Source organism: Pinus tabuliformis, chromosome Q (genome assembly GCF_031772625.1).
Source record: "Pinus tabuliformis cultivar Carrire ecotype Pingquan chromosome Q, CPIR1, whole genome shotgun sequence".
Taxonomy (NCBI): domain Eukaryota; kingdom Viridiplantae; phylum Streptophyta; class Pinopsida; order Pinales; family Pinaceae; genus Pinus; species Pinus tabuliformis.
Genome location: NC_142296.1, coordinates 99427816 through 99441072, shown reverse-complemented (window position 1 = coordinate 99441072; position 13257 = coordinate 99427816). Strand labels below are relative to the sequence as shown.

Sequence of the window (13257 nt, the reverse complement as noted above, 5' to 3'; positions counted from 1 at the left end):
GACCTCTGGGGCATCATTCTAGGCCCAACCCAAAGTATGGACAAGGGGAAGGGAATGTTAACTCCTTGTGGACCCAATGGACAAATGTGGACCTGGATGGTAAAATTGTGAAAAGGGGTTATAATGAGCAGAGGAGAGTGATGTATATGGTGTCGAGAAGCAAGACCACACAACCAAAATTAGGGTTTCCCATGTAGTGTCACTCATAAAGCAAGTAGCCAATAAAGGAGATCCCACAGGACTAGGATACAAGACTAACCACCAAGTTAGGACAATGGAACAAGAGTACAAATCCATCCCACTCTTTCCACCAAATCCTCCCACTAATCCATGTCCAAATGTGTCCAAGAGAGGCAAGCAAAAACACCCAATTGCACAATGAAAAGCCATACCTTTGGGGTTGGAAGGCCCACCTTCAAACATATGATCATAATAGATGGTTGAGTGCACATAATCGCTGGCTTAGGTGGTTGAGAATGGTGGCACATTGAGCTATCTGATGGCTGCAAGGCGCTGTTGGGCATCAAGTTAAGGCAAATCTCGAAGAAAATTTCTCCTATGGAGGTTACCCACTAGTGGTTGGTAACAAGGCCAAAATGAACATATCCCCTAAAATTAGCATTCCCATAGATGAAAGATAAAACCAAAAAACAATATCCCAATTTCTAAGCTCAATGATGTTAAAGAAAATCCACAATTGAAACACAATCCCAAACTAATATGATATGTAAGAGAACCCTGAACTGTGACTGTTGTGAATTGCATCAGAAGTGTAGCTTCTTTGTCTGACTAATTTCCAACTGATAAGCATTGCAAGCCCAACATGCCTCGGTGACTCCATTAGTTAGCTTGTTAGGATAAGGAACTATACTAAAGCTCCCAACAACCCATGGATGGTGGATAACCTCATGCATTCTTTGTTGAATAAAGAATATTTCTATTCAACATGCCATTCCGAGCTATAATGGTGGCTCTATCCTCCATACCTTGTCATCACAACTCTTGAAATTCCCAAGCAAGTCGGTTTCTGAACTGATTATCCTTCCCCTAAGGTCTGCATGTTTGGAAACAAGTACTCTACATGTTCTCACACACGGGATTTCATGGTTGTCAAAGTGTGGTGTATGAGCAACCTTGCATGTTGCCATTTGGAGGGTAACCTGCGCCCTAATAAAATTAAATAAAAATTAAATTTGAAACACTTGAAAAACATGCACAAATTTTTAGTGTTGAGCTTTAACATTTTTAAGATGATATTTAGTCTTTAATGTCAAGTTTGAAAAATGTTTGAATTTTAACCTTAAAAAATGGGGTCACATTTCAACATGTTTTTTTTGTCTTTTGTATTCATCATATTTGGTTTTTAATACCATGATTGAAAAATGTTTGAATTTTAACCATGATGAAGCATCACCAATCTTGTATTTTATATGGTTTTTCATGTGCCATGGTTTAAAAATATTTGAATTTTCACCAGAACATTTAAAAAAAATGGTATTTTGCATAATCCCTTTTCAAAATCAACATGAAAATCATGATTTAACACAACAAAGTTTTATAGTTAATTTGGTAACATTGTTGTTAGTCTCAATGTTGAAGAAAGATGATCCTCTGAATAACCCTCTCAATTACGAACGAATGCACCTCGTGCTGACAGCTATTAACTTAGTGGCCACTTGGCATCAGCAAATCATCCCTAATGTCTCACCAACACAATTTAAAAATTTCCAAATTTTCACAATTTTTTTGGCTCTATTAATAAAAGCTGATTTCCCAAAAATATTTCATCTGCATGAATTTTTGCAGACCCGACTCCTACAATACGTTCTTTTCTTACTAATTTCAATCCTACAACCGTCAACTTGATGTCTGTACATGTCAACTAACATTTATGAGCCACTTGAGCTCCAATTTTCACCAAAAAAAAATTAGGAACCTCTCCCAATTTTGCAATTCCTCTTCCATGGTCGATTCTGCAATTCCAAAGACTAGTTTCATACGCTATTTCTGAAGCTACAAATTTAAAATTCTTGCCTTTGGCATCTCATTTACTATTCCAATTCGATCATCTCTCACATATGGTTGAATTTTTAAATTTCCTTATTCTCTCTCAAGGAATTTTTGTTGAAAAAATATAAAATGAAAATTGTATTCTTCTTCTGCAAGCAAAGTTTTGGTCCATACAGCCCAAATGTTAAATTGGTAGCTATGGTCGGTATTTTCATTGGCAAATCAAAAGAAGAAATTCATATTTTTCATGTTGACCAAGTCAGCAAAAAGTGCACAAGTTGGTCCCACATGATGAAAGGGTTTGACCCTAAGGTCAAAACCCTCATCCTAAAACACATTTAAATAATTGTTTGTTGACCTCATTTGGCATCATATCAACTCACCTCATTCGATCTGAAAATCAAAAGGAGTCCACACGTGTGAAGGAGACAGAGAGAATCTGTTCTGCATTGAGCAGCCTCTTATTCTTCTATTTGCCTTCACTCTGATACCACTTTGTAACACCCTCCAGACACACACTTGAGTGCATTACTACTTCTACACCTGTAGACTCTAAAATTTCTCTTTAACTTTAAATCACATACAAATGATATCATGAAATACAAAGCCCAACACTACTCCAATACCAACTAGAATACTCTCTACTCTATAATGTAGCCTGGTTACCATACCAGTCTTGAATCTGTCATTATGGCACCCTTAGCATCTTAATTATACTCTGTCATACTTGCCTAGTGCATACTACTAGGCAACGCACACTCACACATAACCATAAAAGCATGATACACATAGTTACATTAACCACAAACAATACATGTAAATACACGAAGTAAACAAAGCAAAACATAAGAATTTCCTCCCAACCATAGACCACAATACTGATAATCTCTTAGCAGTGGGTCACCCTTGAGCTAGGGCAGTGACTCCACTAGGGAAAAAAACTTCCTAAAGCCAACTAAGGTCCACAGATAGCACCAACAAGTTAACAGAGCACGATACTAAGCTTCAATAGCCTCCAAGGTAAAAGGCCAAGGAACTAAACTCCAATAGCCTCCAGCCTACAATCTCTCCAATAGCCAAAACCTACAATGTCTTGTCCCTCATCAGCCTACACAACCAAACATAGTGCACCCCTGTCTCTGCACCAGTAGTCCATCAAGTTGTGCCACTACCCTTCTAGGGCTCCAACATGGAACGACCAGAGAGTCTCAAAGCCTTGTGACTCTAGGTGTTCCAACTGCCCCCCATGAGTCTCTAGCTACTCTACACATCACACCAAAGAATCTATCCCCACATTTCTCCCTCAAAAGCTCCATCCTTCCCCAAGGCAACCCAAGGAGAAGTGTACACCCAGATCCACCTACAATCTACAAGGTAAGAATATCATAGGGTCATATCCCTCTCCAAGCTAGTATATTAGTCACACTGTCACAGTGGTCCAACTCCAATGAGAATAATGGGAAGTACAACCAAAATGATGGGAATTACACTAAACTCCCCACTTTTTATGTGCATGTACCCTTTTTGACAAGTGACACCTCAAGAAGCCCTGTTTCCCACTTGAGGATAAAAAATGTGCACTTCAGGTTTTTTTTTACCCCTAGGCTTTAAGCCCTTCATCACTTAGCCATTAGTTCCTTTTTGATCTCTCTTGTCTGACTTGATTTGCAACAGCAATGTAATTTTATTAATATTTGTGTGATTACATATTCAGTTAGGCCCGTTGGCCTTTTAGCACATAGGCTCACCAATCTAAAATCTCACAAGCATTTTGGCCTCAAAACACACATACTTTGGCACAAAGGCCACAAAATATTTATGTATACACATGAGTATGCAGTCCCAACATGTTTTAGCTCACCAGCCTAATAAAAATTAAAATATGTATAAATATACACAGGTCATTCTAGGGATGTTACATTGTGGAAGGGCAGTTATGAAGAAAGTTCAAAGACAGTCTGTACCAGCACTTAGAAGAAGTAGCAAGTAGATCAGGGGGAACAAGAAAAAAATAACAAGAGGCATGCAACAAGCAAGACATCCACGTGTAACAATAGCTAGACACTGAACATATTAGTGCACGAGCTGTCTGCTGAAAACCCTCAGCACTTCCAGCACTCGAAATTGAAGAAATGATAGAAGATTGCTTCTCAGTGTCTTCTATGTGTGGTGGAGGACATGTGAGAGCAGAGGGTGAAGGAGCCATAAATGGTGATGTTGCAGGCTGCATTGGAGTTACAACTTTGGGAGCCTGAAGTGAAGATGCTGCTAGACTTCGTTGATCTATCTGTGGGGAGGATTGCCAAGAGACTTGTGGAGAAGCAGCCTGGAGAAGTTGAGGTGAAGAAATAGAAAGCGCTGACCTTGTCTTAAGCTGCTGCTGCTGCTGTTGATAAACTGAACGCTGACATTACTGATGCTATTGCTGTATAAATGCTTATTGAACAGCAGACTGCTTTGTCTTTGATTTAATACTCAACTCTTTAATTTGCTGAAGTTGTGGCATTTGTTGTTCCTGAAACTGTGCGTGCAACTGAGCAGCTTGATGCTGCTTCTGCTGTTGGCGTAACTGCTGGAGCTACTGTTGAAAATGCTGCTGACATTGCAATAAGTGATGTTGAAATTGCTGCTGCTGATGTATCGTAAGGTGCTGTGCCTGGGCTTGCATCACTTCCTCCTGCTTTAGAGCTTGGTGGTAATGTCGTTGCAGAGCATTTATATTATTTTGTTGTAGAAGATTGATCACACTATGCTGAGGATTGATCCCACTACGGTGAAAGGAGATAATACTATTCAGCTGAAGAGAAGCATTATTTTGCTGAAGAGAATTAATATTATTATTATGTTAAAGACGATTTACTGAACTCTGCTGCAAGGTAGTTACACCAGTTCCTCGTGATAAATTTAAATTGGCCGCATATGGCATTGTAGTCTGAATATTTTGTTGTGATGTTAGTCCACCAGATTGCTGTAACAGAGGCATGGAGATGTGCTGAATAGATATATCAGTGTTTTGTTGCATTGAAGTAACTGAAGGTTGTAAATTCATCTGTTTGAAAAATTACCATGTGTCTCTTGTTGCCGCATAGATCACACTTGGTTGCTAGCCTGGATTGCAAGTTGTTGCTGTCACTGTTGATGTTGTGGAGCAGCTTTTCTCTGCTCAAACGAGTTCAGAATGACTTGAATCTGTTTCTCAAGAGCATTAACATTGTCTTCTTTAAACCCTGGTGGAATACTGCTCTTCTGAACTTCAAAATATGCCATCATACGGTGCAAAGTAGTTTGGTACTTTCTAAGAATTGCGAATCGATCAGGTTGCATGGGCTGCTAAAACAAGAATTCTATGAGCAGTCAAACCAAAACGAATTAAAATACCAAACTTTCTATAATTATTGATATTCCTTTCAGAAACAGGTCAAAGACATGCATTGATTTATGGCCTCTTGGATTGCACTGTCAATACAACTCCAGCCTACTCTCGCGAGCTCATTTAGATTACTTCACTGTATGCTTCTCACTTCTCACTTGTTATATATTTGCAATGCTACCATGCCATTTTATCTATTAGCCAACAGTCAAAATAGTTAGGAAAAAAGGAAAACACACCTTCTGACATTCTATTGAAAGCTTTGCAGATAATTCTATTATCGCTGGATAATAAATATCCTTCAGATTTTGTAGCTGCAAAAAGAACATAACAATTTCTATTACTTTATGTGTTCATGAGACACCAAAGATTTAAGGCATCCACTCTCAAGAGACTCGACATCAGAACAGATATAGACTCCCTTGAGATTGGAGCCAAGATGATATGTTTGCTCTTCTCGCTTTTGCAGGGAAGAGTAGTCTACATAACCGTTAATCACAGTTTTGCTCAAAGATGTATGTTGATGTATTCTTTATTGTTCAACAATATGATCTAAGATGCATTTTCAGAAGAAAAAAATATTTATCAAGGCATTTCAGATTGAAGCAGAGGGACCAAAAAAAACATGTAGTTAGTAGTCATGGTTGTGAACAGTTAGATAGTGAATATGCCACAGTATCTCTCCAGAACAAACAAAAATTCAACATTCTTTATATAAAGTAATCCTGGAAAAATATATAGAAGACCAACCATTGTAAAAGCATGAAGAAACATACACCCAGACCAATGCAGAGAACTAAATTGCAAATTTTAAAAAGAACTGGAATGTATAAAATCTTACTTTCTGATAAACATTCTCTTGCCAGTCAGCAACGGTTGCTTGTCCAGGTTGACTTATCGACATCAGTGATGCTGGAAAACCCACAGTTACGCCATATAAGGCCACAAAACAGTTCTATTAATCTGAAAAATCAGAAGAATATCAAAAAGGATATATTTCATCTATGTTTAGATTAAGTCAGATGTGCAATATGGATATGGAGTGGAGATGTTCGATAACTATCATCAACGACGATTAAAACCTTAACCACAACTTGAATGGGAATAGAGTGTATGCAAATGAAACAGGTGAGCGGATTTTACTAGAAGAGGCCTCTGACAGTCTTTGCTGTTGTAATAGCTGCTTTTGTTGAAGATGGTTTACTGAACTCTGCTGCAAGGCAGCTACACCAGTGTCTTGTGTTGAATTTAAATGGGCAGTAGATTGCATTGTAGTCCAAATATTTTGTTGTGTTTGTCCACCAGATTGCTGTAACAAAGGCATGCAACTGTGATGATTAGGTGTCACAGTGTTTGCTTGGCTTGAAATAACTGAAGGCTGTAATTGCAGCTGTTGGAACGGATTAACATGTTTCTCTTGTTGCTGCATAGATTGCATTTGGTTGTTGGCCTGCCTTGGAAGTTGTTGTTGTCCCTGTTGCTGTTGTGGATCAGATTTTCTCTGCTTAAACAAGTTCAGAATAGCTTGAATCTGTTTCTCAAAAGCATCAACCTTGTCTTCTTTAAACCCTGTTGGAATACTGCTCTTCTGAACTTCAAAATATACCATCATACGGTGCAAAGTAGTTTGGTAATGCTTAAGCTTTTCTAATTGATCAGGTTGCATAGGCTGCTAAAACAACAATTCTATGAGCAGTCAAACCAAAATGAACTAAAATACCAAACTGACATTGTGTAAATGCTACCAAGCTATTTTATCAATTAGACAACAGTCAAAGTAATTGGAAAAAAAATAAACACACCTCCTGACATTTCGTTGAAAGCTTTGTAGATAATTCTTTTATATCTGGATAATATATATTCTTCAGATTTTGTAGCTGCGAAAAGAACATTACAATTTCTGTTACTTTCTCTGTTCATGAGACACCAAAGATTTATTAAGGCACCCACTCTCATCAGAAAAGATGGAGACTCTGTTTAGATTGGAGCCAAGCGGATATGTTTGCTCCCTCTCTTAGACAAGGAAGAGTAGACTAAACAACCACAGCTTCCGTCAGATGTATGTGGATGTATTCTTCATTGTTCAACAATATAATCTAAGATGCATTTTCAAAAGAAAAAATAATTTATCAAGGCATGTCTGATTGATACAGATGGTCAAAAAAAGCATGCAGTTTAGGAATGTCGCGTCGTCTCTTATGGGTTGTTGCATTCATTCTTGGTTGTGAACAGTTAAATAGCGAAGAAGACACAGTATCTCTCTAGACCAACAAAATTTCAATATTCATTATAGAAAGTGCTCTTAGACAGACATATAGAAGACCAATCATCGTGAAAGTACAAAGATACATACACCCAGACAATGCAGAGAACCAAATGAAAATTTTAAGAAGAATTAGAAGGTATAAAATATTACTCTCTGATAAACATCCTCTTGCCAGTCAGCGACAGTTGGATGACCAGTTTGACCTGACGATTCAGTTGATGCTGAAAAACCTACACTTACCCCATATAAGGTCACAAAACAGTTTTTAATCTGCAAATCAGAAGAATGTCCAAATGGATATATTTCATCTATGTTGAGATAAAGTCAGATATGCACTACAGATATGGAGTGGCAATGGTCTATAACTATCATGAAAGTTTATTAAAGCCTGAACCACAACTTGAATGGGAAGAGAATATATAAAATGCAAATGAAATGGGTGCGTGGATTTTACTTGAAGGGGCCTCTGACAGTCCTCGCTGGTGTAAGAGCTGCCTTTGTTCTTCAACAGAGCTCGCATGCTGCAACAAACCACCAGTTGTCTGAAGCCTTCGCAGTTCTTGCTGTATTGGATTTGATTGCTGGAACAGTTGCTGCTGTTGCTGCAATGGTTGGAACTGAGATTGGAGCTGGGAGAGAAGCTGCTGCTGCTGTGACTGTTCCTGCAACTGCTGGGATTCTGATTGTAATGAGGATGATGATGTCTGCTGTGTTTGCTGATGCTTTGATTGCAAAAGCTGTTGAATTTGATGCTGAAGTTGCATATTTTGTTGACCCAAAAGTTGCTGGTGTTGTTGTTGTGGTTGTAGATTTGACTGCTGAACCATTAAAGACTGCTGTTGCTGTTGTATAACAGATTGCTGTGGTTGCTGCTTCCTAAGGATAGAATGCTGATGCTGCTGAAGGGAAGACTGAGATGCTTGTTGTATAGCAGATTGCTGAGTTGATTGACGGAAAGATTGTTGACCAGGTTGTACAATAGAGGTCTGAGATTGACTTAGAATAGATTGTTGAGTTGATGAGAGAGTAGGTTGTTGAGCTGGTTGTAGAATATACTGCTGTGACGGCTGGAGCTGACTCTGTGGCAGGGCCGATTGTTGCTGCTGAAGAATCGATGGCTGTATTTGAGACTGCTGTTGAAGCTGCTTGTTGAGAATAGCCTGTTGCTGTTGCTGCAGCTGATGTTGAAAAATTTGATGCTGCCAGGGCTGCTGTTCACTTGATTGACCTGTTGAGCTATTTATTAAGTTATGTGGTATTCCTTGCATAGTTGGCAGACCGTTAGGAACCGAAGACAAGGGAGGTGCTAAACCAGCCGAGTTTGGCATTGCACCTGCAGATATGCTATTTTGCCAATTTTGTTGGAGCACTGGATGCTGTGGTTGAGGTTGCCCGGTCAATGGGAGACTATTTCCAGGAGCTTGTTGCTGATTTCTTGTCTGTGGCCGTAACATCATACCTCCTATTATTTGACCGTGGAAAATAAATAAAAAATGTTAATATAAAAAACTTACCATACAAATCTCATGGTGAAATACTTAGAACGATATATAGTTTCGAAACATACAAGTAAAACAGTTTGTATTTACCTACACAGATATGAGACATGGTACAAACATATAAAGCTCTATTTAAATAATAAAACCAGAGTTCTCTGTAACCAGGCTTTTTTGTATGTGCCCTCACCAGGATCTAGAGGCTGCTGGTTGTTACTAGCAGAACTACCCAGAAAGTGATTTGAATGTTCATTAACTTTTGATTCTAATGATAGCATCTTGAGAGATATTCTCCGTAGATAGTCGTGCTGCAAAGCATAGAGAGCACATCAACATCCTGCATAAAGAAATCCTTTATCGGAACCAAGGTATCTATGCATATATATAGAGTATTATATACCACATTAAAATGTCAACATATATCCAAATGGAAACGCATCTGGCATTGTATGGAAGGAGATATATTTATATGGTGATATTCAAGTAGTTCATCAGTTACCATTTGAAGATAACAAAAATTGATAAAATGGATATTCGTCAGAAGAAAACTAACTGTCACAAGTAAGAACAATTCAAATGTGAGGAGTAACAGACCTGATTCATAGCAACTGTATAAATCTTCTCCTCAAACCGCAAAGCAATTTTTTTCAGTTCATTCATGCCATCTGCACCTGTCTGTGGCATGTGTCTCTGAAGAGTGTCCATTCTGCACACAAAGATATAGTCTCATAAACCTATTTCCATGGTTTTTATTGGCAAACCAACCAATTACAAGAACTTTTGCAAGCTTAAAAGACCAGTCTTTCTTTGCTTAAGATCATGCAGCTCTGATAGAGTTCACAGATCAATCAGTTAACAAAATCCAAGGCTGTGAATTCAAGTATATCACTAACTATTCGTGCATTAGTTATTTCTCAGCGAAAATGAAGCTTATTGCGTGGAACTTGATGTGTATTCGCAAAGTATAGAAGTATGATAGGCCTAATTCAACACTGGAACATAAAAACTGTTGCTGTCAACGTTAACCGAGATGGGCCTGCTACTACTCAAACCAAACAACAATCTCAGGTCACTACTCATTATACCATAATTGCTACAGACTGGAAGAACCAAAACCCATTTAGCCTCTAATCAATTAGAGGTACACAATTCTCGCAAATACGTAGAGAAAGAATGATATCCTATCAATGTAGTATTAGCAGACAAGGTAATTTATTGGGTTTATATTCAATGGGCAACAATAAGCAGTTATTCAGGTATGTACTGTATCTTCTAACATTTTCCTTTGCTGATTTTCAGGACTGTGCATGGTCAACCACGTGTCCATAAAGAATTCTGGGGTGACAATCATTGAGGATTGTTTATCTCTGGGGTTAGATGATCAGATGAAAAATCCTACTTTGCAGCTTGATCACAGTTGTTTCTTTTGATCAGTAAAATTATGTGTGGCTTATAAATCAGGTGTACAAACAATAACACAGCTTGTATCAGAGGCCATACATCACTAGAAAACTTTTGATTTATTATTGTGGTCTGGGAAGTTTAAGGTTCGATCAAAACACTATGCTTATTAGCCCACTCGCGTTCTCGTTATGGCTTGGGAGATCCATATTGGCTGTCTACGAATCTTTTACCAGTGTACATTCTCTCGGTTTGCTCATCACAGTTTTAATGACTCTCGTAACTCTTGAAATGATTTAAAAAACATTTATCAAAACCAATAATAGCCCGTTAGTCCTCTTTTACATGCCCAGAATAAAGAAAGTTCGCGTATATGGGTGTTCGCTCATTTAAACTGCAAGTTGAGAAAATTGCAAATCCTTTGAGTCTCTGGGAAAAAGTAATCCCAGAAATCTCAATCTAATAAATAGACGCCATCGGGCCTTCGTTCCTTGCAAGGTATTTCACAAAATAATCATTGAGGATGAGTAAATTCATTGAGCTCAACAACAAAGGCGTGGGTATATTCGATATTCTCAAAGGGCAATACCAGCTGCTATTGAATTGTAATATTCCAGAGCCCCTCTCAATCATAATTTAGAAGTCCACAATCGTAATTTTATTGTCTGTGGATTGATGGAGTTGGCCTAAACTATCATCAATTAATAAACCCAAATCTACATTGAAATATCCACAATGACCCAAATAAATAAATAAACCAGAAAAAGAACGAGCGAGATGGGTGTTGTGAGCAGAATTAGTACATCATATTGACGACCTTCCTCCTGGATTCCTCATTCCTCCAGTTGTTGGTCTCCATAGCGCTGCACAGTAGAAAAACCAAAGAGCAAAAAGTTCTATAAAGAAAATAAAGGGTTTGTATGGTTTTTATTACCACTTTAATGTGATAGTTATCTTGGTCGTGCTATTAATATTAAATTATTGCTATTATATTATATAACAAGGGAGAGTTCTGCCAAATTTAGAATTCTGGGGATCTGTAAGCGAAAAAATCTTTTGAACAATACTGCTGATGCAATACCACTTGTTTTCACAAAGAAGAATCCACGTGTTCACTTGACTTCAAGCTTTCTTCTCCAATGGCCGTTCAGTTATACTGCTCCGGCGTACAACCTCAGATGAAACCGGATTACATGCGACTTTTGTTCAGTTATACTGCTCCGGCGTACAAGCTCAGATGAAACCGGATTACATGCGACTTTGAGGAACTAATCACTGTAATTTCACTGCCCTCCCCTGGATCCGTGCTTCTGCTTCATATTTCAGAAATTTAGCTGTTCCAGATGAAACCGGATTACATGCAACTTTGAGGAACTAATCACTGTAATTTCACTGCCCTCCCCTGGATCCGTGCTTCTGCTTCATATTTCAGAAATTTAGCTGTTCCAGGGTGTTGAATTTATTTCTACTATTAAAAAAACGATTCAAACAATTCAAACACTCTCAGTTTCAGATAAGACCATAAAATCCCCGTCCTAACAAAATTATCACCCGCTTAGACCTGTCCTATTTCTATTCACAGCTCCCGGGTCATCACTAACTTTTGAACCACCAATCTGTTCCTTAAAATTCCAGGGCTTGATAGAGCCCAGTGCCCTACCAGGGTTCAAGTGAAGGCTTTGAGTTCAGGTCAACGGGAAAAAAGAAAAAGAAACGCACTTCCTCCTGTACAATCAGTCAAAGTCACTGGTGCATAATAAATTTAAGCCTTATTCACCGAATCATATGCTTCAAAGCTTTCGTGTATATTTAATGGCTGGCGGGTTATAGCCAACTGTCCTGATTGACTAACTCGAGAATATAGATTTTTCTACCCTTCCGGAGAAGCTTTTGTATACCGTTAAACTTTTTGGTTAAAGTGACTCGAGAATACATTGTATTCAATAAGTCGGCGATAGAATTTCAGTGCCCTACCAGGGTTCAAGTGAAGGCTTTGAGTTCAGGTCAACGTGAAAAAAGAAAAAGAAACGCACTTCCTCCTGTACAATCGGTCAAAGTCACTGGTGCATAATAAATTTAAGCCTTATTCACCGAATCATATGCTTCAAAGCTTTCGTGTATATTTACTGGCTGGCGGGTTATAGCCAACTGTCCTGGTTGAGTAACTCGAGAATACAGATTTTTCTACCCTTCCGGAGAAGCTCTTGTATACCGTTAAACTTTTTTGTTAAAGTGACTCGAGAATACATTGTATTCAATAAGTCGGCGATAGAATTTTATTCACCGAGTCTTTGTCGGCTTTCTAATTTTTGGGTTTTGACCCATAATAGAAAAAAATTGGCTCTTTTTTTTTTTTTTTAATTCTCCATGAATTAAAAAAAAACACATTTTTTTCAGCCTGGAGAAAAAAAAAAGCACATATATATGTATAGATTTTTCTATAATTCGTTACAAAAGATTGACACGAGACAACACTTTCCTGAAAAGACCAAAAACAAAATATTATTATGTTGAAACGGAGAGCTAGAGGAAGTTTGAAAACATGCCAGGAAGACTTTTACACCCTGAGAGATACAAAAGATCCCAGAGGAGAGTCCCCAGCACTATGAGCAAGCTATAAATAGACAGATTTTGTTGGAAAAGACCCTGAGTTTCCAAACTAGTATAAAAACATAGAATGTGTACTGAGGATGCTAACAAATTTTTCATAATTT

The 13257-nt window shown here is 38.1% G+C and overlaps 1 protein-coding gene and 1 pseudogene across 5 annotated transcripts; both read right to left on the bottom strand.

Annotated features, from left to right (window-relative positions):
- Window positions 1–3876: 3876 nt before the first annotated feature.
- On the bottom strand, window positions 3877–5059 carry LOC149218423 (uncharacterized; annotated as a pseudogene).
- On the bottom strand, window positions 4801–12699 carry LOC149218422 (uncharacterized). Of its 5 annotated transcripts, XR_016249167.1 has the most exons (12): window positions 11625–12699; window positions 11347–11406; window positions 9737–9848; window positions 9333–9450; window positions 8101–9108; window positions 7797–7876; window positions 7183–7257; window positions 6524–7052; window positions 6222–6292; window positions 5620–5694; window positions 5076–5340; window positions 4801–5002 (listed from the first exon to the last, which is right to left on the bottom strand). XR_016249167.1 is itself a non-coding variant. In XM_089383964.1 (11 exons), exons 2-11 carry the CDS (start codon window positions 11400–11402, stop codon window positions 5140–5142), a joined length of 2325 nt encoding a protein of 774 aa, XP_089240090.1. In that variant the 5' UTR covers window positions 11403–11406; window positions 11625–12698; the 3' UTR covers window positions 4931–5139. The 5 variants fall into 5 exon arrangements, 4 of the variants coding, with proteins under 4 accessions (XP_089240090.1, XP_089240092.1, XP_089240091.1 ...); XM_089383964.1 differs by having other exon boundaries at window positions 4931–5340; window positions 11625–12698; XM_089383966.1 differs by lacking the exon at window positions 4801–5002 and having other exon boundaries at window positions 5086–5340; window positions 6524–7049; window positions 11625–12696.
- Window positions 12700–13257: the final 558 nt, after the last annotated feature.

Excerpts from the sequence above, each read along its gene's own strand:
- LOC149218422 (XM_089383964.1), bottom strand. The coding sequence starts at position 11,402 with ATGGAGACCAACAACTGGAGGAATGAGGAATCCAGGAGGAAGGTCGTC. Across the intron at positions 9,451-9,736 it reads ATACAGTTGCTATGAATCAG|CACGACTATCTACGGAGAAT; the intron begins GTCTGTTACTCC and ends TATGCTTTGCAG. Across the intron at positions 5,695-6,221 it reads AAGAGAATGTTTATCAGAAA|CTACAAAATCTGAAGGATAT; the intron begins GTAAGATTTTAT and ends TTCTTTTTGCAG.